The sequence below is a fragment of the Macaca thibetana genome, chromosome 5, assembly GCF_024542745.1.
Source record: "Macaca thibetana thibetana isolate TM-01 chromosome 5, ASM2454274v1, whole genome shotgun sequence".
NCBI classification, from domain to species: Eukaryota; Metazoa; Chordata; class Mammalia; order Primates; family Cercopithecidae; genus Macaca; species Macaca thibetana.
In genome coordinates, this window is record NC_065582.1 from 32,545,145 (window position 1) to 32,568,042 (window position 22,898).

Here is a 22,898-nt window from a genome sequence, read left to right on the forward strand (position 1 = left end):
AAATTGAGTTCTGAATAGGATGGATTTTAAAAGTTCCCATTTAGATACATCACTGTGAATTTTTAGGAGACTAATGATAAAGATACTGAAAGCCCCCAAAAAACAAATAATGAATGCACAAAAAAACAAGAATTAGGTTTCTCAAACAACATCTGATGATAGAAGATAAGTTGGTCATTCCTTCCAAGTTCTAAGGAAATGTGATTTTCATCCTAGAAATCTGTATCCAGCAAAGCCTTCAATTATATATGAGAGGAGAATTAAAACCATAGCAAACATGCAAAAACTCAGATAATTTACCTCCAAAACACCCGTTCTTAGGAAGTTACTTAAGGAGGTGCTCTAGAGAAAATCAGAATGAGAAAAAAAGAAATTAAAATCAACGGGTTCACAAAACAAGCCTCAAATCAAAAGAATGAAGAGAAAGTCCCAGCTGACAGCAGTGCAATAGGATTAGAGAACATTGATTTCAAATTGTAGGAACACAGAAAACTTCAAAGGGGTGCTCCCCAGGCATGAAGTGGAGAAAGAGATACATTAGTAAGAAAAGGAAATAAATAAAATGTCAGATAAAGCACCACAGCACAAGGAAAACAATAAAATGAGACTCTCCAAGATATTTCAAAAATTTGTGTGGAAAAAATGTAATTTAAAACTAGATTAATTGCTCCAAATTAGAACACAATTGACCTTGAAGAAAAATTGAATGTATTCTGAGGAACGGAAAGACTCAGTAAGATGAAAAACATTAGGGATATTGTGAAGGCATTTATGCCTTTTCCCAACATGGAAAAAGGCTATCAGGAATTTCATTAAAATATTATACACACACACCCATGCACATACATGCATATATGCACTCTTATATGTGTGTGTATATATGTTTTATTATTTTAAAAAATTGTTTTAAATAATCTATTGTAAGTAATAAAGAAAAATGTATTTAAAGTATATGAAGAAATAAGTCAAGAAGTAATTACATGGTCAACCACAAAAGGACAGTGCTATCCCAATATGTCAGTTGTTCAGGAGGATCAAGAGAAGCCAATCTAGGCCGGGCGCGGTGGCTCACACCTGTAATCCCAGCACTTTGGGAGGCCGAGGTGGGCGGATCACGAGGTCAGGAGATCGAGACTATCCTGACTAACACGGTGAAACCCCATCTCTACTAAAAATACAAAAAATTAGCCGGGTATGGTGGCGGGCACCTGTAGTCCCAGCTACTCGGGAGGCTGAGGCAGGAGAATGGCATGAACCCGGGAGGCAGAGCTCGCAGTGAGCCGAGATAGCGCCACTGCACTCCAGCCTGGGTGCCAGAGCGAGACTCTGTCTCAAAAAAAAAAAAAAAAGAAAGAGAAGCCAATCTAGTTTGCACAAGGAAGATGAATAAAAAGTCTCTGGAAAGACTAGAATACATGAATTAGATATATGATAGTAAGAACTTAAAAATATTTTAAAACCACATAATGTATAATGACATTTGGAAATTTCAAGTATACAGGAAAAAACATATAAAATGGAAAATTTAATCATAGCATGGTACTTGGCTCTGCATTGAACAATAGTCACCTAGCTATACATAGATTTGTAAACAATACTTATCGATTTTTCCATTTTTAAAGTAAATGATATCTAAAGTATATGTATATAGGACCAATTAATTATAAATACAAAGTAGAATATAGATGTTCTCAGTCTTGACTCACCAATGTCATCAATTCATAAAGTAGGAAGTTGAAGGACAATATTTCTGTCAAAGTAAGAAATGTAGTTTCAAGTATATTATTAGAAATTATAATGAAAATAATAGAGCAATATAAAATTAACAATATAATTATGTTATTAATATAGAATTAACCACTAGAAGAATTGGCAGAGGCAAGTTCTTTTCCATTCTGTCTTCCTCTGTTACTGGAAATTTTTAACATTTGCAGATATATCAGAGGGGAGCACATTCCAAAAATAAACAAAAATTGCACAACTTCGAAACAGTACCTTTTAAAAAGCCATATACAAAATTGAAAGAAAAAAATAAACCGTGACAAAGAATTAAATACATTTTGATTAGCCAAGGGGGGCCGTATATTATAGGCATTGTTAATATTTACCAATATACAGTTCTATTCTGGACACAAGGACGATTAGTCTCCACCTCCTCGAAGTTGGGCATTTCATGGGAATAATTCTAATCAATGACATGCAAGCTGATGTGGCATAGTTCTTGCCTGGGCAGAAGCATTAAATTGCTAGATGTGCAACTCTCTAGTCCCGTCTTCCTCTGCCATAGTCATCTTGAATAAATAACTCATACAATTCAATAGGAAAAAGTATCTGCCATAGTCATCTTGAATAAATAACTCATACAATTCAATAGGAAAAAGTATCACAGTGACAATAAAAACTGGCAAAAGACTTTAATAAACTGTTTATGAAAGAAGAAACATAAATGTGCAATAATAAATATGAAAATCTATTTTATATAACAAAAAATATTTTTAGGTATCAAACATGTAAGAATTTTAAAAATGATAATAATGATGTGCGGGGTATGAAAGATTAGACTTTTCATAGACGATTGATGGGATTATAGTCTGGATTGGATTTCCTTAGCATACATCAGAAACTGATTTACTTAACTAAATGCTTCATGGCCTTTAATCCAGTAATTATACTTCAGTCATCAGAAATGGTGAAAAATACATATATAAAAGAAATTTCATTTGCAGCAATGTTTTGTAATGGATAAAAGAAGAATTTTTTAAATCTTGCAAAAATTGAAAAGAAATGATTGGTGTGAATATTATGAAGCTATGAAGTTTACAAATGGCTTTAATGTAGTTCTGCTCATGTAAATTTATTTCTTTCAACAAGGCAAATTTTTTCTATCAAAGAAAAGATACATTAAAATATAAGCAGATGAGTAGAGTCTTGCAGATTAAACAAAAGATATTGCTTTAAATTATACTGAAAGTTAAAATCTTTCCACTTTAATGCTCATGGAAAGCCAATGGGTCTTCAAGTCTTTGCTCATCTTTTGCCCCTATCAGTAAGCCCACATTAAGTTCACAGTTCCACAAAATGAAGTGGTTAAGATTTATAAATTTCCTGATGGTTAGCCAAAAATACACCGTTTAGGACATGCACCATAAGGCAGGCTGAAAGTATATCTTGATGCAAGTAACATTTTAGAATTGTATTTAGTATTCCAGTTTAAATCAAATTTATATCATAAATAGCTTGATATTTGGCTTTAGGTAGAGTACATAACTGATTCTTAAGACAAACTGGGGATGAAACTAAATACAGTGTTAGTTAATGAAGCCATAGTAACTGAGTTCCTTCACCTTTCTTTATTGCATATAGATTGCGGTCTTTAGTTTTAATACTCTATTTGTGAACACATATGGATTGTTACACTGAATTAACTTCAAAGTGATATTCAAGAACCAAGACATAATCATAACCCATTACTTAAATCTTGATATAGGTTAAGAAATATGCAAAACAAGTAGTCCACTTAAGTGATATTACTGCTATGACACAAGCCAAAAAACATAATAACATCCCTTATTTATCCCTCTGGGCTCAGTTAATGTTCAAAATCTGGCATCCTCTTTTATTGATCTGAGACCCCAGAAACACAAAAGCACAATTTATGGTAACAACACTGCTCAGGAAACAAATGCCTTGCAAGACTTTACATCTCTCTGCTTGTAATAGAGTTTTAATCTTCTTTATTTCACACTGTGGGTAAATTCCCCATTTGTTTGTAACTCCTTGAGGAGTTATTTACCTAAAAAAAAAATCTGGGCCAAGTGCAGTGGCTCACACCTATATCCTAGCACTTTGGAAGACCAAGATGGAAGGATTGCTTGAGGCCAGGAGTTCAAGACTAGCCCGGTCCACACAGTCAGACTATTTTTTAAAATTAACCAGTCAGTGGCATGTGCCTATAGTCCCAGCTACTCAGGAGGCTGAGGCAGAAGAATAACCTGAGCTCAGGAGTTTGAGGCTACAGTGAACCATGATCATGTCACTGCACTCCAGCCTGGGTGGATGACACAGTAAGACCTTATCTCAAAATTAAAAAAAAAAAAAAACTTACACGTTTCAAATCAATGAAGTAAAAATTCATGTTTGTATATGTTGTGACAATTGGCTAACCTTATGAAGGAAAAATAAAACTGGATTCTCTAGGTTTTTATAATCACATAAAGCCAGATGATTCAATGATTTATCTGGAAACGTAATACCAAAATATGATGGCATTAAAGCACAGGCAGTTTTTATTTTTTTAATAAACTAGTGTGGGAAATATTTTTCTGAGCAAGGTACAAAATTCCTGAGGAAATTAAGCAAACAATTTATAAATTTTACTAAATAAAATTTAAGAATATGTGTATTCATAAAAATTATGAACTGAAATTGTCATTCCAAAAAGTGATAAACAGCTTAAAAAAACACAAAGCTGGGTAAAACAGCTGAAACATATCACAAGTGTGTTACTTTAATGTATGTATCAAATAATAATGAGACTCACCCATAAATAGACTAACAACCCAAAAGAAAATCGGGCAAAGGAATGAACAGGCGTGTATATGCACACACACATACACAGAAATACAAATAATGTCTTACCATAGTAAATGTGAACAATAAGATACCAAGAGCGAAGTTTTAAAAAGTTTAACCTTGTGCACCGCTTGTGATATTAGGCAGAAACAGACATACTCATACACTCTAGGTAGGGTTGTAAATTGATATGCCTTCTTTGCATATCCAGCAAAGTTTTAAATGCAAACACTTTTTGACTACAAGTTATTCCACTCATAGCAATATATTCTACAAATCCACTTGGACATACTATTAAAAGAAACAGCAAAAATGAAAACAATCATCAACAAAAAGCAGGCCAAATAATAACAGACTACCATGCACTAACTACAAAAAAAGAAGAGGAAAATCTCTGCACATAAAAGAAGCACTCTGATTTTTGTCAAGAAGAAAACAATCAAGACAAAGAACAGTGTATATTATCCTACCATTTCTGAAACCCATCAATGGTGATTATCTCAGAGACATAGAATTGAGGTGAAGAAAGACAATATTTATTATATCCCCTTGTGTAGTGTTTTTTAAATTACCACATGCGTGATTATTTTCATCACAATTTTTAAGCTTCAAAATGTAAAGACCACAAGAAGCTAAATTCAAATTTTCTGCATGTTTTACATTCTAAATCATCCACAGTACCAAAATGCTATTGTAAGTAAATATTTTAATTACTTTATATAATTCTTGTTACATGTTAAAGCTGCATCAACTTTTTTCAGATAATCATGATTTTCTACCTGAAATTCTCAAACCACTGTAGTAATCAAGGTTTAAATTATATAAAATCTGTTTTAACAAAAGACACTAGCAAGGCGTTAGTGTCTCTTAGATTATTCAAAATAGCTATATGCATTGACATTTTAAATATTTTGTAAAAGTTACTGTTTAAAACTTGTGACTAGCTTCTTCAGTAACAATCTAAAGTAGTATTTATTATAATTAATTAGTCAATCCACATAAATTAATTTATGTAAACATCACCCAGCAATTTATGTAGCCTATGCCAGTTTAAACAGATTTGAAAAGATTTTGACAATGAAAGAAAAAACTCATATGCAAAATAAAATATAAATTGTCATCTCCAAATACGATGCAAAAAATTGAAATTGTTTTTAACAGATCTGCAATTGGCATTAATAGTTTGTTAACAGCAGTAGTACTCACTTGGCTACCCAAGTTTTCAGCAACATATTCTAAATCAGTATTTAAGATGATGGCTTTTCACTTTCCATTGAGAATCTTTTTTATGTTTTCTTTATAATTTTTTGAATTACCATTTCTGCTTTTAAGATAATTTAAAATCTAGGTCCAAAGTATAGGATAATACTTGTAAATGATCTAGAAATAATGTCTATTACAGAGACTAATGTAATAATAAAATCATCTAGCTAACCTAGATTAACAACCTCTACTTTTGCCACAAGGAAAAGATTTTGAACCCATAAAACATTTTCAATACAGAAGCCTTATCTTGTTCTTTGTCACCTCAGACAATAACAGGTACAGAGCAGGTATCTACTAAAAGTTTAAGAAAGGAAGAAAAGAAAGAAGAAAATCCTGTGATAGGTTTTTGGTGCATACAAACAAGGTAGACAAAAGCACTTTAAAAATAAGTATTTAGCTTTTATCCAGTGTATTCTACCTTCAGCCCAAATCCAAAGTCATGGATATAACTTCGTTTTGTAAATATACAGATTTGCTTTAAAAGAGTAATTTTGACCAAAGGTCTTATGATCCTACATTGAAGAGTTCATATGGCTGCTGTTACTGCAATATAAGGCAACATAAGAAGAATAAGAATCAATTCAGAGTAAGGTAGTGAATATTTTATGAACTACACAGAGCTCATATGTAGGAAGTCCTTAGTTTTACTTATTGTCAGTAAGTAAAAATCTTCCCCCAACCACCCCGCACAACTGCACATCTCTCTGCTCCCTAAGAGAAGTAATCTCTGACCAAGTAACTATTTGAAAATGTTTCAAAACTTCCAGACCTTTCAACAGACTAGGAACAGGCAAAAAGAGCCTCCTTATATTGTGTTGGGGTATAAACTTGTGAAAAAGATGACAGTGACCTAGACAACCAACCAGCAGCAAGATGCATAAAACTGATCCTCAGGGAAGAAGTCACAATGAACCTGTTCCAAGTTTAATAAGGTCCTATTTGTGGGAAACACCTACCATCATTTTTATTGCAGAAATGTATCAATGGTGGAATTGGTAACTGAATAGTATCAGATATCCACACTAAATGTTAACCAGCATCTACATTTTTTAAATTATGCATGATTTAGTTCTTGTTATTTATCCGTTGAATTTGGTGGGGGTAGGGTTTGTGAATCAAGAACACATCCAAATTCTAGTAACATGTAAATGTTCACTAGTATTCTAAAAATTATGATTAAAGTACAATCCTAGCCTCCAGTTTTAGTTTGAATGGTTGTATTATACTTAAAAAGTTTATTATTTTGAAAATTACATTAAAAAAACTATTAGCTACCTTCTCTTCCATGCACCTATAAGCACGGAGTTAAGTATATCTGACCAATATAAACTCAGGGGAATTGGAATCACTGAAATTAGCAATATTAATCACTATATTACATAGGGCAATTACTATCATTTAAACCTGACAATCACATTAGGAGGCAGGTATTATAAAGACCCCCATTTTACAGAGGAGAAAACGAGACTAGGAAGTTTAGCTGATTAATACAAAGTCATAGAACTAGTAAATAGTGAAGCCATAATTTTAATTCATGTCTGCACATTCACATATTCTAGCTATGTTGCCAACTGAGACGAATAGAGGCTCTGGTTTAGGAATTAGCCAACTTGTTTTGCAGGCAAAAGCTTCTCCACAAATTTATAGCAGTTAAGAACAAATCACATAAATTTCTGTTTTGTTTTCTGTAAATGGGTATAATAACAATTCCACTTATGCTACAGAGTTGTACAGAGCTACAGTGAGGATCAGTCAGATATGAAAGTGTTTCAGAAAGAAAAAAATTATACATAAAGTTATAAAATATCTAAGCTTTTTCAAGGCAGCACCTTCCTCCATCGCTCTAAGCATGGGGTTTAGGTTTTATATCAGTAAAGAGCTGATAATAGAGGGAGGAAAGAAATACTGGGAACGTTTCTGACAAATTAATCTGAGCATTTATTTTCTCATGTAATGCCTCCAATAATATTATCAGATATAACAAGGAAACTGAGCCTTATTCTACAAAGAGAAAAAAACACAGGCTGTATCATGAAGCTACTAATCATATTCGAACCTATTTTTTGCCTAATACCAAAGCCTATGTTCTCTTGGCTGCTTTTCATTTAAATAAATTTAATTTAATTAATTAAATAAAATAAAACATTAGGAATCCACAATGTGCTCTCAGTTCCGTGAAATGTTGCAATATCTTAAATATGTGCTTGAAATATCTACTAAAAATATAAGAGTTTCAAATTGTTCAACATCCTAAAGTGTAAGTGACATGCAATAAAGGGGAAGATTGAATTCAAAGTACTACTCGAGCTACAACACCTCAGATTTTAAAAATCATTCTCGTACTATAGTGCACCAAATATATCTTTAAGCAACTTATATGATTTGTTAGTCTCTTCTTTGTCACTATATGGCATTATGTCCTGCCCAGGTATACAAACAGTAGAAAAAGATTCCAGCAAGAAAATTAGAAGTGTATTTTTCTTTGTCTTCTGCCTCTCAAAGCAAGTGCTCATCAAAACAATCCAAAAATTCGAACACTGTAAGTAATAATAAAATATTGCTAATTTTATGTGCTTACATGTGCCAAACACAGCTCATAGTGTTTTATGACTACTGCGTATCTTCCAAACAATCCTATAATGTCTGATTCCCTTTTACGGAGGTAGAAACTGAGACGTAGACTAAGAAACTTGTCCAATGTCATACATCTAGTACAAGGACTAGAATTTGGTTCCAAGTGCAGATGCTTAACTCATGCTATTCTGTATCCCAAGACATCCAGGCTACAAACTACAAAGAAACTACAAACTACAATTTTTTTTTTATCTTCGCAGATGAAAAATTGTGTATTCATCATTAAGATGACAACCCTGAACTTGTGTGTGCTCTGAAATATAAAGATGAGGATTTTATGGTCCTTCCCTCCAAAGAATAAACTATATACAGAGCTTCCTCGTACCCCCTTCTGAATTGTTGCCTGTGTTCTCAAAATTTCCTTTCTATAGGTAAATTAGCAATAATAGCGTAAACTAGTAAAAACTAAAAACCTGGTAAAAAATATAAAAGTAAAATTATAAATAATAAAAGTGCTTGACAATTATAAAGTCAAAATTCTCCCACTTCATGCATAGATTAAAATCAAGATAGAAATTTCTAAATTTCTCACAAACAGCAGATAACACATGAATAAAGATAAAAATCACGACATGATTTGAAATGTACTTCTCAAGAAAACGTAGCAAAGCACATACACCCCTATAGAGATCTCCACTTCCAGACCTTTCTCTGCCAGACTTGCAATGTTGAGAGATGCTTCATTCCCATGCTGTAGAAATGTGGGAGCTATTTCTGTGCTACCTGGATGAGTGAACACAGGCAGCCCCTTAAATATATGTAATTCATAATAGCTTACATAAAGCCCAAAAGGAATATGTTCTCAATATTCCAAATTAGCATCACTAAAGTGTGTATGACAATATTTTGAAATATATAGGCCTAACTAATTATTGCATATGTTATGGTCCTTATTTTTCAGAATAAAACTACTCACTGTGTTCCATATTTGAGTCTTAAATTGTCCTTTGAATAACTTTTGAATAGTTAGCCTCAACGACAAAAAATTACATATCATTTGAGAATTATTATTAAATATTCTTCCAAGACACACTAATACTTTTAAAACATATGTAGAATTGTTAAAAAATAATTTAAATCCAAAATATTTTTATTTTTAAAACACTAAAAATATTTTAAATGATTTTTAAAATATCTTCAACTTAGGTGTTAAGGAAATAGAAATATAATACAAGTATAATATAAACTGAAAGACTAACCTTTCTCTGTTCTACTAAGATGAGCCCCGTCAGTACCAAAACAGAGATATAGACCAATGGAACAGAACAGAGCCCTCAGAAATAATGCCACACATCTACAACCATCACAACCATCTGATCTTTGACAAACCTGACAAAAACAAGAAATAGGGAAGGTGCTGGGAAAATTGGCTAGCCATATGTAGAGGGCTGAAACTGGATCCCTTCCTTACACCTTGTGCAAAAATTAATTCAAGATGGATTAAAAACTTAAATGTTAGACCTAAAACCATAAAAACCCTGGAAGGAAACCTAGGCAATACCATTCAGGACATAGGCATAGGCAAGGACTTCATGTCTAAAACACCAAAAGCAATGGCAATGGGAGCCAGAGTTGACAAATGGGATCTAGTTGAACTGAGGTGTTTCTGCACAGCAAGGGAGACTACCGTCAGAGTGAACAGGCAGCCTACAGAATGGGAGAAAATTTTTGCAATCTACTCATCTGACAAAGGGCTAATATCCAGAATCTACAAAGAGCTCGAACAGACTTCCAAGAAAAAAACAACCCCATCAAAAAGTGGGTGAAGGATATGAACAGACATTTCTCAAAAGAAGATATTTATGCAGCCAACAGACACATGAAAAAATGCTCATCATCACTGGCCATCAGAGAAATGCAAATCAAAACCACAAGGAGATACCATCTCACACCAGTTAGAATGATAATCATTAAAAAGTCAGGAAACAACAGGTGCTGGAGAAGATGTAGAGAAATAGGAACACTTTTACACTGTTGGTGGGAATGTAAACTAGTTCAATCATTGTGGAAGACACTGTGGCGATTCCTCAAGGATCTAGAACCAGAAATACCATTTGACCCAGCCATCCCATTACTGGGTATATACCCAAAGGATTATAAATCATGCTGCTATAAAGACAATTGCACACATACGTTTATTGCGGCACTATTCACAATAGCAAAGACTTGGAACCAACCCAAATGTCCATTAATGATAGACTGGATTAAGAAAATGTGGCACATATACACCATGGAATACTACACAGCCATGAAAAAGGATGAGTTCATGTCCTTTGTAGGGGCATGGATGAAGGTGGAAAACATCATTCTCAGCAAACTATCGCAAGGACAAAAAAAAACAAATACCGCATGTTCTCACTCATAGGTGGGAATTGAACGATGAGAACACTTGGACACCGGAAGGGGAACATCACACACCAGGGCCTGTCGTGGGGTGGGGGGAGGGGGAGAGATAGCATTAGGAGATATACCTAATGTAAATGAGGAGTTAATGGGCGCAGCGCACCAATATGGCACATGTATACATATGTAACAAACCTGCACGTTGTGTACCCTAGAACTTAAGGTATCAAAAAAAAAAAAAAAAAAAAAAAAAAAAAAAAAAAAAGAGTTGCTACATTTCAAGTACCTCAAGCAAGATACAAGGTTTACTATGACACATTCTATGCTCCCTATAAAATTCACAGTCTAGTAGTACATTCCATATTGTATATTTTTACCTATAAAATTTTTCAAACCTTTTCCGTCAGTATTTTACCTCATAATTTTCAAGGATGGCTCTTTTTGCCAGCCCAGAATAACAAAGTGCTTTAAGTTTGTGTTTTTGCCTCAGAGAAATGCATATTGTTAGCCGAGGATGGTTGCTCATGCCTGTAATCTCAGTGCTTTGGGAGGCCAAGGTGACAGGATCACTTAAGGCCAAGAGTTCAAGAGTAGACCAGTCAACATGGCTAGAACCCCTCTGCAAAAATTAAAAATAAAATTGCAGCCAGGCATGGTGGCTCATGCCTGTAATCCCAGTACTTTGGGAGGCTGAGGTGGGTGGATTGCCTGAGATCAGGAATTCGCGACCAGCCTAGACAACACGGTGAAACCCCATCTCTACTAAAATACAAAAAGTAGCAGTGCGTCGCGGCGTGCGCCTGTCCTCCCAGCTACTGTGGAGGCTGAGGCAGGAGAATTGCTTGAATCCGGAGGCAGAGGTTGCAGTGGGCCGAGATTGCACCACTGCACTCCATCTTGGGTGACAGAGCGAGACTCCATCTCAGAAAAATAAAAATAAAAAATAAAATAAAAATAGCTTGGTGTGGTGGCATGGTCCTGTAGTCCCAGCTACTTGGGAGGCTGAGGCAGGAGAATTGCATGAGCCCAGGAGCTCAAGGCTGCAGCAAGCTGTGATAGTTCTACCGCACTCCAGCCTGGGGGACAGAGTGAGACCCGTTCTCTAAGAAATAAAACAAAATAAAATAAAAGGAAAAAAATCAAAACCAAGTGTATAGTGCCTCCTTTCTTTCATGTCTCCGTCTAGAAATAATAACTACCTTCCATTATTTGATAAAATTAAAATTATTATAAGAATTCACTGTTCTATAGTAGCTCAAGGTTAATATAGAAGACTGACCACAGACATGCAAACTAAGCAAACATCAAATCAAAAAGATGCTTAAACAAACAACAAAAAAGGAAGAACAGAAGCAGGAAGGGATGGAAGGAGGGAGGGAGGGAGGGAGGAAGGAAGGAAGGAAGGAAGGAAGGAAGGAAGGAAGGAAGGAAGGAAGGAAGGAAGGAAGGAAGGAAGGAATTTCGAGTTCCAAATTCTTACCACCCTCTCAAGTACAACAAGTTATGCTGCCTCTTAGTTTTTCCCTTTTTCTCCACAGCTTCCCCTCCATCACTTTTAAGAAATACAGTATTTCAATCTACAATAAGGAAAAAATATTTTCCCTTACCCTGAAACTATTTCTTTGAACATGCCCACTCTATCCTTTTATTCATGCACAAAAAATAATATATATATAAACAAATTGTTGACATATTCTTAGTGCAATATCTTGAATACTGATGCTAGAGAAATTGTAAAATGAATGCTAAGTCTGAAACAGAATGATATTTTAATATAGAGAATTTTAGCTGCAAAGGATTTATGAGCTGAGGAAACTTTTCTCATATCAAGTTATTTAACTTGAGTTTCCATTAAATTTATGCTGAAGTTAGACATTAATTTAGGTCATATTCTATTCTTATAGGGATAAAGAATCAGGTAATATTCCACTGTTTTAATAAGCATAGAATATACTTAGTTTACATAAACACATTTCAGTCATTTCTATCAGTAAGTTGGGTACTTAGGAAGATTAGACTAAAAATATTTACATTGCAGGAGTACCTTCTCAGATTCACTGAAATTCACCAGCGTGAAAGTATTAGAGGAGTACAACAAGTAAATATCATAGTATTTATAATGTAAAATCAATTTTACATGAAGGGTACATAAATTTCATAGAAATAAAATGCCCTGTTGAAAGTATTTTAGAAGAACTAAAACTTAAGCCATTTCACAATTCAACCAAGTTTGTGTTTATATTTGAAATACTGAAACAATCAGGAAAAATGTAAGTATTAACATAACCATAAATATATAAAATTATAAAGTAAAATTCTGAAGACCAATCCAAATAGTAAAACTATAAACATTACATATGTCATTTGTTTGAGAAATAAGGATACAAAAATGTATACAATCTAAGAAGCTAGCTACTCATCAATTCCCTTTCTATAAGGAATCTGGTAGCTCCTAAATTTATTTGTTCTGTTCAGCCGAAGATACCGATAAATTTCAAGACTCTATTGTGTTTTTTTGAGACAAGTTTTTACCCTGTCACCCAGGCTGGTGTAGTATCAAGCACTTCGGATGATTTTCCCAGTAACAAGATAATGTGTGAAAAATTGAACATGTAATAACAAGGTGTTTCACCCAAGAAAATTATCCACAGAATGAAAATAAGACAAAACAAAATTATTAGAAAACAAACCCTAAACATAGACTGCAGGCCCCCCCCAAAAAAAGAAAAAATAAGGATTTGAATACAAAATAATTTCACAAATTAATGCAAATAGAGCAACTGGTCCACAAAGAGAAACTATGTCCAGAAACTCCTCTTCCCAGATATCATCTAAAAAGTAAAAATAATACTTTTGTGATTCTGTACATTTTAAAAATTAATTAAAGGAATTAATATAGAAGATTGTAGTATAAAATATCCTGGTTAGGGGCAGGGAGGGCGTTACTAAAACAATTCTAAATCCATTCAAGAAATATGTATGGTCACATCTTTGGAACATCTAAAACCAAAATTGAAGCTTGGCAGACCCATAACAGTCAGGGGCCTTATAAGGGCATCTCCTGTTCTACCCACTTGTAACAAGATTTTTGTTTTTGGGGTTTTTTTGGTGTGTTTTTTTTGGGGGGGTGGAGGGGTGGGTGCAGGGGAGCGTTCTTTTTTCTTTCTTTCTTTTTTTCTTTTTTGAGACGGAATCTCAACGTCTTCAAGGCTGCAGTACAGTGGTGTGATCTCGGCTCACTGCAACCTCTGCCTCCTGGTTTCAACCTATCCTACTTCCTCAGCCTCCTGAGTAGCTGAGACTACAGATGCGTGCCACCACACCCGGCTACTTTTTGTATTTTTAGTAGAGACAGAATTTCACCATGTTGACCAGGCTGGTCTTGAACTCCTGACCTCAGGTGATCCACCTCAGCCACCCAAAGTGCTGGGATTACAGGCATGAGCCACTGCGCCCAGCTGCAACATGGTTTTTGCATCATCCTAAGAGTTAGCATTTATAAATCCTCTTCAAAGTATATATTGTACATATATTCAGCATATCATTTTAACATACATCAATATCACTTTAGAGATAAAAATAACAACTTTGAAAATATCTAGGTTGTAGATGAAAGTGAAAAATATATTACACCTCTGTCTAAATAGGAATCAAGGAAGGTACAAAGTAAATTGTGTATTCTGAAATCCAAATGTACAGCAAATGCAAATTCTAACTTTAAAAATTATAATTTATGATAAGAACATCTACTGTAAAATTAAATGTGTTGAATAGGTAAATAATTATTAGGTGAGTCAATGCACTAGAAACAGAGCTAGACTTCGTGAAGAACACACAGTTAACAGCAACAAGGGCCTGTCTTCAACAAGGCCACATTTTACATTCTCCTTGTCAATTTTAAAATGTTTTCATTCTGTAAGTTAAAATTATCAAAGATGACAAAATACTTTAAAATTGAATAGCACTGAAATAAAATAGGTGTTAGACATCTTATGAATGGCATTGTAAGAATTACATTCCTTCTTTTTCCAAACTAGAAAAACCTGATTTGATAAACATGTTGATGTTTGAACATTTTCAAATCATGTGTGATTTTCTAATTTTAACATTGAATTCAGCAACTTATTTTCCTGTTGTGCTGAAGAGACACAGCCATACAAGAGATTTGGCAATTATATAGATCATTGGAGAAAACCTGAGAAATTTTTACTTAAAATCATCATCATAATAAAAAAGCAAACACTTAATGAAATCTGGGGTATTGTCAGTACAATCTACTGTAAAAAGAAAGGAAATATAATCCACCCAGCTGCCATTAACATTTCAATCAAATATTTACATCATATACATGATTTTAGCTCTGAATGAATGCACTGTTCTCACTTAAAAAAATTGTTTAAAAACAGTTCTGTATCTCAATTTAGACTTTATTTCTTGTAATAGCATTTGCTCTGCAGATTAAGTACTTCTATTGACTTTTTCATAAAAAGGGAGGAGGAGGAAGAGAGGAAAAACACATATTCTCTGAAAACTCGATTATACAGCAACATACTGAAATAACTCAAAAACAACTGCTCTTTTTTAGCCTTCCTTAACATTTTCAAGGTTCTAAGAAGTTTGAAAGTTTGCTAAGTGATATTGGAAGAGATTATGAGAAAATTTGAGATCTGGGCATGAATCAGCAGTCACTTGTCATAACGTCTCAGTACAACGTCCCTAGCACTTTAAAGACGATGTGAAATGAAAATGCCCCATCCTTCTTCAGCCAGCAGGTTGAATTTTGTAAGACTTTCAAACAGAAATAGCATAGCGTAAGAATAAATTCTTACTAATTTGAGCTTCTATAGCTTCATAAGGTAATTTTTATTTCAATACTTAGTGGCTCTCATCTCAAAATAGAATATTTCAACCAATGCCATTCTTTGATTTCTATTTAATACACACTCAGTATGAAATTTTAACTGCAAATACTTCAATAACAGATTAATTATTCTGACATACAAAGAGGCATTTCCTCAAAATCTCCAATTGAATATAACTGAATATTTACAACACCAGCTTTTACAGTATTGTGTCCTGGCACGTGTTCATGGTTTTCTTCATAACATGAATTCTCATCATTGCTTAAGAAAGTCCAACTTGAGTCTAGTTTATGAAAGTTTTGCATATATTAAAGTCTGTAACTCTAGGTGTTAGTAAATACCTCAACAAACATGACGAAACAGGCTAGTGTAGCCAATCTGTAACTACTTACACTCTATAACTATAAATACATACACACAGAAGTCCATTCATCCAAGTGCAATAAAGGCTTAGCAACCATCAATTAATTTTGTGAAGACAGATACAAAATCTCAGTAATTTGTGACTAAAGTTTAATGACAATAAATACAGCTCGAAAAGGATAGCTGGGGAATTGAGATTAAAAATGTTAAAAAAATATAATTTTAGAATCTTCCATGAGCATTTACAATCTATTCTGTTTCTAACAGTCTTTATCTTCTAAAACACAAAATATACGGCAATCTATTTTTAAAAGGCAATGAAAGTTATTTTTAAGATAGCATTTTGAATAATTTCTTCCAATTAGATGTCATTTTTTTCAGTTTATCTAAATAAATTTGTTTACAATGTTTTAAAAGGCATTCCGTGTGCGCAACAGTTTTATGAAACAGCAATATTTTCTCCAACATCTCCATCTGCTGGCTTAGAGAAAAAGTAGATTTTTATTTGCTGTTTCCTTCAATTTAATATTTTTATAATTTATTTTGGTGTATGGAATTGAAATATAAAATTATTAAATTATCTTTAACTAGACTAATAACCATTTGTAAAATTCAGTCATCAAAAGAAATAGAAAGGGAAGGTTTTACGGAGTAAATTCAATATTTAATACTTTTAATTTTCAAGCTCTGTAGAATCAAGTACTCATGTTTATAGCCCTTTTACACAGTTTCATTTTAAGTAAGCTTTAGTACCTAGCAGGGCATCAAAGTTTACTAAAATCTTTTACAATGTAAAAATATTTTCCTAAAATTTGCTATTGATTTTGTTAGTTAACTACATACAATATGTGGTGTATATATATTAATGTGAAAGTTACTACTTTCACAAAAAGGCAGATTTTTTTTAGTTGCTGTTTTAAACTGCTTGTGTTTAAGAACTACTGGAATACCCTCATACCCTCATACTAAAGCTCCTAGACAAGACCACAGCTACCAATGCACACTGAAGGCATGAAGGCCTACAAGGTTTTGAAAGCTATTCAAAAGAGCCTAGAGGGAAAAGGCTAGAAAAAAAAAAATGTTAACATGAAGAAAAGCAGTCATTTATTCTCTGACACCTTGAAGGCACTCACTAAATATTTATTGAATGAATGGTTGGATTCCTGGGACCCATCGCTGATTTCAACTGCTGAACACATCAGGTACTAATCTCAGGGTTTTTTTTTTCTGGTTTTATGCTTTGTATTTTTCATAATGAAGGCTTATGTTTGAACAACCTTCAGGAAAAAAAAATCTTAGTACTCTTTTCAGCTAAGAAGACAGGAAGGGAGGAAAGGAAAAATGAGTGAGAGAAGAGAGGAAAAGAAAAAGGGAATGATGGAGAAAAAATGAAAGAAACTGAAAATCTGTCTTACTGCCTCAGGTACCCATGGAAACAAATGGAACAAAATAGGTACTTTCATTATCCCACTGTGATTGTGAAAGGGAAGGATGTGGGAGCTCAGTAAGACACACACAGTCATTTTACCCAGTTCGGAATAGAATGACTTCATTTTCTTTGTATAACCTTAACCCATTCAGTGAATCTCCCTTGGTCCTTATATCAACATCAACTTCAACATTTCCAAATAATTTCCTCCATCTCAGGAATAAAATTACATTAGTAAACTAATAACTTTTCCCTTTTGAAATTATATTACTAAGGTATAAAAATCCACTTTTTAATATGTAAATTTAGCTCTGTGGGATTTTTATGATTGGAAGAGCAAGCTATTTCAAGAGCATTGCATGATGATATCTATCATCTAATAATGTCATTCGCAAAATTCCTGAGATTTCTAGAGGAAATGGGAAAAAGATGTTTAGATCTTAGCTGTCAATGTATTTAATGCTGTTGCTTCCACTTTATAAAGGAAAGAATCACAGACTTCCCTGAATAAAAAGGCAATAAAACAAAGGATAAGCATTGGAGAAAAACCTTAAGCAGGATTTAAACGATCAAGACCCATCTTGACAAATTTGACACTGGAGATTTTCATCCATTTCTTGACTTTGTGATTGCAGTTTACATAAGCATCTCTCCCTTTCCCTCTCTCTCATTCTGTCTCAAAAGAGTTAAACTAATTTTACGTTTTCTATTGTCCATAGTACAAAAACAAACAAACAAACAAAAAAGGATACAAATTCTCTGTTTCATTTTGCAATCTCTAAATTTTGAAATGTCTCAGAGAATAAAGAAATGGAGTCACAAACAAGTTAAGTGATTTGCCCAATGAGTTAATGTCAGCTCCAGAAATTTCTGTCCAATGAGCCTCTCTTCTATCACAGTACCCCCCTAGTTCTTTTTAGCAATCAGTAGGATTACTTATAACATGAAAGCTGCAAATGTCATGATTTTGAATTCCCATGTTGTCATCTTCAAAATGTGTTCAGTTCCTGAAAATAGTTTGTTTTACTATCCTACTATAATAATCCGTGCAGGGGTAATTTTAGGCTCTGGAATTTGAACATATTTATTTTAGCTTCACTTCCTGAGGAGGGGAAAAAACTGTGCAAATGAAGACTTGATTATTCCAGCTTCTCAGAACTGTAGACAAATTAAATTGCGTGGTAATTTTTTAAAAGAAATCCACAAGTTGATTACATGAATGTGTTCACTCTGCAAATGTATGAATTTACATATGTGTTTAATATATATATATATACACACATATTCTGGCTATACATTTTATTTCGGAAAAATTTATATTAAAAAATTCAAAAATGTTAAGAATGAGTATCTAAACCTAATAACCTAAACTAACCACAGTCTTTTATCTTTACAAAGCCCCAATACAGTAGTTTAGCATTTGTTGAAATCAAGGAATATTCATTTTGTCAATGGACATATGTTATTTTTTCAGAAAGTTCTCATCATTTTCACCAATGAGTGAACTTGCCAATCACTGACTGTTTTCAAAAAGTATAGCTGTCAATACTTTCACTTCACATTTAAAACCTATGTCCTTCCTATACCCACAGTCATTCCTTAGGATTCATTACTTTTCAAAGCATTTTCACGTGTAAGTATACAATTATATACAGTTAGATACTCAGAACAGTTGCATGATAAACTTATAATTCAGGAAAAATTGGAACTTACTGATATCAAATGAATAGTCTAAATCTGTTAGGTAAATAGGTCAAATATAGAAGCCTTCAAATTTAGTTAAGTCAATTTCTTTGTATGTCATGTACTAAAATTTTCTGAGATATTCTATTACGGGCGTTTTTCAAAGCTGCAAATCCACTTCAATTCTCCTCTTCTCTCTCTGGTTCTGTACCCCTATACCCGCTCTTCTTTCTTTTCTCACTTGCCGTCAACATTTGAAGAAAATATATAGCAGTGAAACCTTAAATAGATCCATTATAAACAATTAAATCCCAAATTACCACACAATGCCCCTATTCTATCAGTCTAAGAAAATTATTTCTTCATTAGTCTGGGTGACAGTAGTTGCAAGAGTTGATGATGGGCCCGATATGATAGTCCAGCTAAATCATGGAATATATGACTAAAGCTTAAAATGGGGAGGAGGGATGGCAACGTTTGTGTGACGTGGGAAAGCTGCAGTTGGGCTTTTCCTGTGGTAATTTTCCCCAAGCTCCCTAGCCAAAGTGGGAAGTGAGCCATCCGCAAATCTCCCCCAAATTGTTATCTATGAAATAAAGACTTCGAACATTAGGACAGGAAAGCATCACCTCAGGGCGGGCGGCAGGAAATGATGGCAGCTGCTGGGAAGAGGGCAGGAAGGCACAGTGGCTGCGACTGCCTGCCCAAGCCTGCGCTGGGGAGCGAGCGAGGGGACCGGGCCCTCTGGCCTCCCCACCAATCCTTTTAGATCCCTAATTGTTTGGTTTCTAGTACTTTATTTGAATCCATCACAGAGCTTTCCAGAGAGTCCCTGAGCACTGCGTGGAGGGAGAGGGCTATTATGGAGCACTGCAAAGACTAAAATGGCTGATCGGCGACTTCTTCAGATTTTCAAACTCGGCAGGATCCCACAGCTTTCCAGTCCTTTTCCCCCGGCTGCCTCTGCTGGGGCCCAGCTACCTGAGAACAAAGCGCGCCCGGCTGGCAAGCTGACCGCGGCGCCCCTGGCGGCCTCGCCCCTTCCAACTTAAGCGGAAGCGCAACTGAGCAGGAGAAATTGACTGCGCTCCCCCTTGCCACCGCCTCCCCGCCCCACCCCCACGCCACCCGGCGGGCCTGGGCCTGCGTCAGCCCCGCTCCTCGCCCCTCGGGTGGGCCTTATGTAACAGCCCCGATCCCAACTCCAGAACCATTTCAACAACTTGTCCCAAAGAGGAGAACGTGGGGCTCGCGAGGGCGGTAGGGTGAGCCCAGCCGGGACTGCGGATCTAAACTGGGGGCCACGAGGGCGAGCTGCAGCTGCTGGGGCAGGAGGTCACCGGGCTCCAGCAGTCCCCCGTGGGATTTGTCCAACAGCCCGACTGCGCGCCTTGGGGAACGTGTTCTCTGTGGGCAGGGTGCCAACAGGCGCGCGATGGGGAGCGAGGTGGGAGGGCTTCTCCTGAACTCAAGATGAGCGAAAACCCCTTGAACCCAAGAAAACCGCCCTCCCTGACTCCAACCCTCACCCCAGCTCCCTAATGCGCACACTCTTCAAGTCCTTTCCCTCTCTCTTCAGCCCCCTCCAGCCAGCGGGGGTCCCCGAGATTACAGCCACCTTCTCTCTACACCGTCACACGCACGCGCGTGTGCAGTCACTCACACCCACACACTGACACACAGAAACGCACACACCACCCCAGAAACGCACACACACACACTCACACTCGCTAGCCTTCCGCGTGCAGCAGCAGAAAGGCATGAATATTCATTACTTACAAGCATTGGTGACTGCGAAGCTGTTTGCCACCTCCAAATTGTCGATGTGAGGTGTCAGTCTGAACTCCGAAGTGGAAAACTGAACCATCCCTACCCGAAATGCACTGTATTCTTGATCGGCGCCCCTAGGAAATAGCCCCCCTGCAAAGAACAAACAGCAAGCAAGAGAACAGTGTCAGTGCCCGGGAGGGAAAGGAGGGGCGCGCGCTAGCGCCCAACAGTCCAAGAGTCTCTTATTCACGCTAATGGGCCGAATAAACACATCTACAGACTCGGACAGCGGGGGTGGAATATCCAAAAGGTAGCCAAGAGGTCAAGACCCAGATGAGAGTCTGAAGACGAGGTAGGTGGCCAGAAACCTTCGCCTTTCCATGTAATCACAAGCTTTGTATTCAGACCCCAAGAAAATCTGAGCAAACTGGAAAATGTCGCTAAGGCAGAATTAATAAAATTTGGGGATCTGAAATGAGAGGACCTTTTCTTCTATTGTATCAAAGCCATACTCATTTCCTTTTGCTTCATCCTAAGAAAAACATGTATATTTTAGGTAGTTTAAATCTGGAATGCAGTCAAGGTATGACATAAGTCTACATGACATGAATTAATTTGTACACTGTGAACAAAGATTACCACCAAATTATGCACAATTCAAAAGCATAGCACAAAGGGTACCTACCTATCTGTATGCTGTTAGAAGAGACACCAAAAATCAGTCCCCATAAAATCGGAGAAAGGAGGACAGAAATATGCATAATCTTTTGCATTTCCAAGAAAAGTAGAGCATCCACAATATACCCCCTTTTTTTTTTTTTCCTTTTCCTCCTCTTCCTTCTTTGGCTGTTTTCCTCTGCAAATTAGATCCTCTGCATTTTGAGACAGCAATTTAGCACCAAGCTGCTAAAACCTGAAGTGGAGGCAGAAGAATCCCTATTTCCCAGGTCCTGCTGGTGGCTGCTGATGCCCTGCGCCCTGTCCCCGCTCTAGAAGTCCGGAGGACTGGCTGAATGCAGTTTTCAGCGGAGCTGCCGCTGTGGTCCCAGTGTCTCGGAATATTCAGCACCCTCCCATGCACTCACACACACTCACCCTCTCTCGCGCTCTCTTCTCCCTCTCTCCTCTCTCACTCACGCGCGCGCGCGCACATACACACACACATACACACACGCACACACACACAGGCAAGTCACAGAGAGGGGCAGGCAGTCCCAGGCGCGCGTGCGCGACTCGAGGCAGGCGGCGGGCGCGCGCGCCCCCTCCCCCGCACGGCGCCCGGCACCCCGCACCGCCGTGGACGCGTCGCATGCGCGGCGCTGAGAAAGCACAGCTCGGGGCCCATAGCCGCTCTCCTTCCGCGAGACCTCGGGTCTACCCGGCTGTAGCGCCCACAGCTCGCCTCTGCCTTTCAGCACCGAGGACAGCGCGTCGCTCCCCGCCCGGAGCTACCTTTGTGCGGCTATTGCAGTTGTTGCGGAGATGCTCCAACCTGGACCAAATGCAGCAAAGCTGATTTCCGGCTGCTTTATAGAAGCCGAATTGCTCATTGTTGGCGGCGAAGCGTCCTCTCACCAGGCCCTGCTGTCTTACGTTAAAAATAATTTTGATTTTTATCTTCCATCTCCTGTGAAAACCCATTTAGCAATAGAGAAGCCCTGTCATCCACCTCACCTGACCCAACCGAAAGCAAACAAGCAAGCAAAGCACCGTGGAGGAAATATTCCAAAATTGTGTAGTTGGGCTTCATGGGATGTAGCCAGGATCCGGGGAGAACCCCAAGTTCTATCTTTAAATGCTAAAGCCGCACAGGAGATCAGGATGGAATCTTTTAAATATTTTGCATGAAAATCCCATCTTTAGAGTATTTTCCATTGGGCTGTGATGCTGACTCGCCTAGTCACAGAGCGCACGGGTCTTTCTCGCAGCTTACACTGCAATCCCTCCCGTTGTAGAGTCATGTAGACTTCGTTTCC

The 22,898-nt window shown here is 36.5% G+C and overlaps 1 protein-coding gene across 4 annotated transcripts in view; it reads right to left on the bottom strand.

The window, feature by feature from the left end:
* GRIA2 (glutamate ionotropic receptor AMPA type subunit 2) overlaps positions 1-22,153 on the bottom strand; it is a 147,783-nt gene extending 125,630 nt beyond the window's left edge. For 3 of the 4 annotated variants that reach the window (XR_007725580.1, XM_050789860.1, XM_050789859.1), the window contains exons 1-2: positions 21,608-22,153; positions 20,932-21,072 (exon numbers count right to left, since the gene is read on the bottom strand). Coding sequence is in view for 3 of the 4 variants with exons in the window: in XM_050789860.1 (XP_050645817.1) it covers positions 20,932-21,072; positions 21,608-21,695 (229 nt within the window). In the remaining variant the exon portion in view is untranslated. The remainder of the gene's footprint in view (positions 1-20,931; positions 21,073-21,607) is intronic. The other variant, XM_050789861.1, reaches the window with a different exon arrangement.
* Between the last annotated feature and the right edge of the window lie 745 nt (positions 22,154-22,898).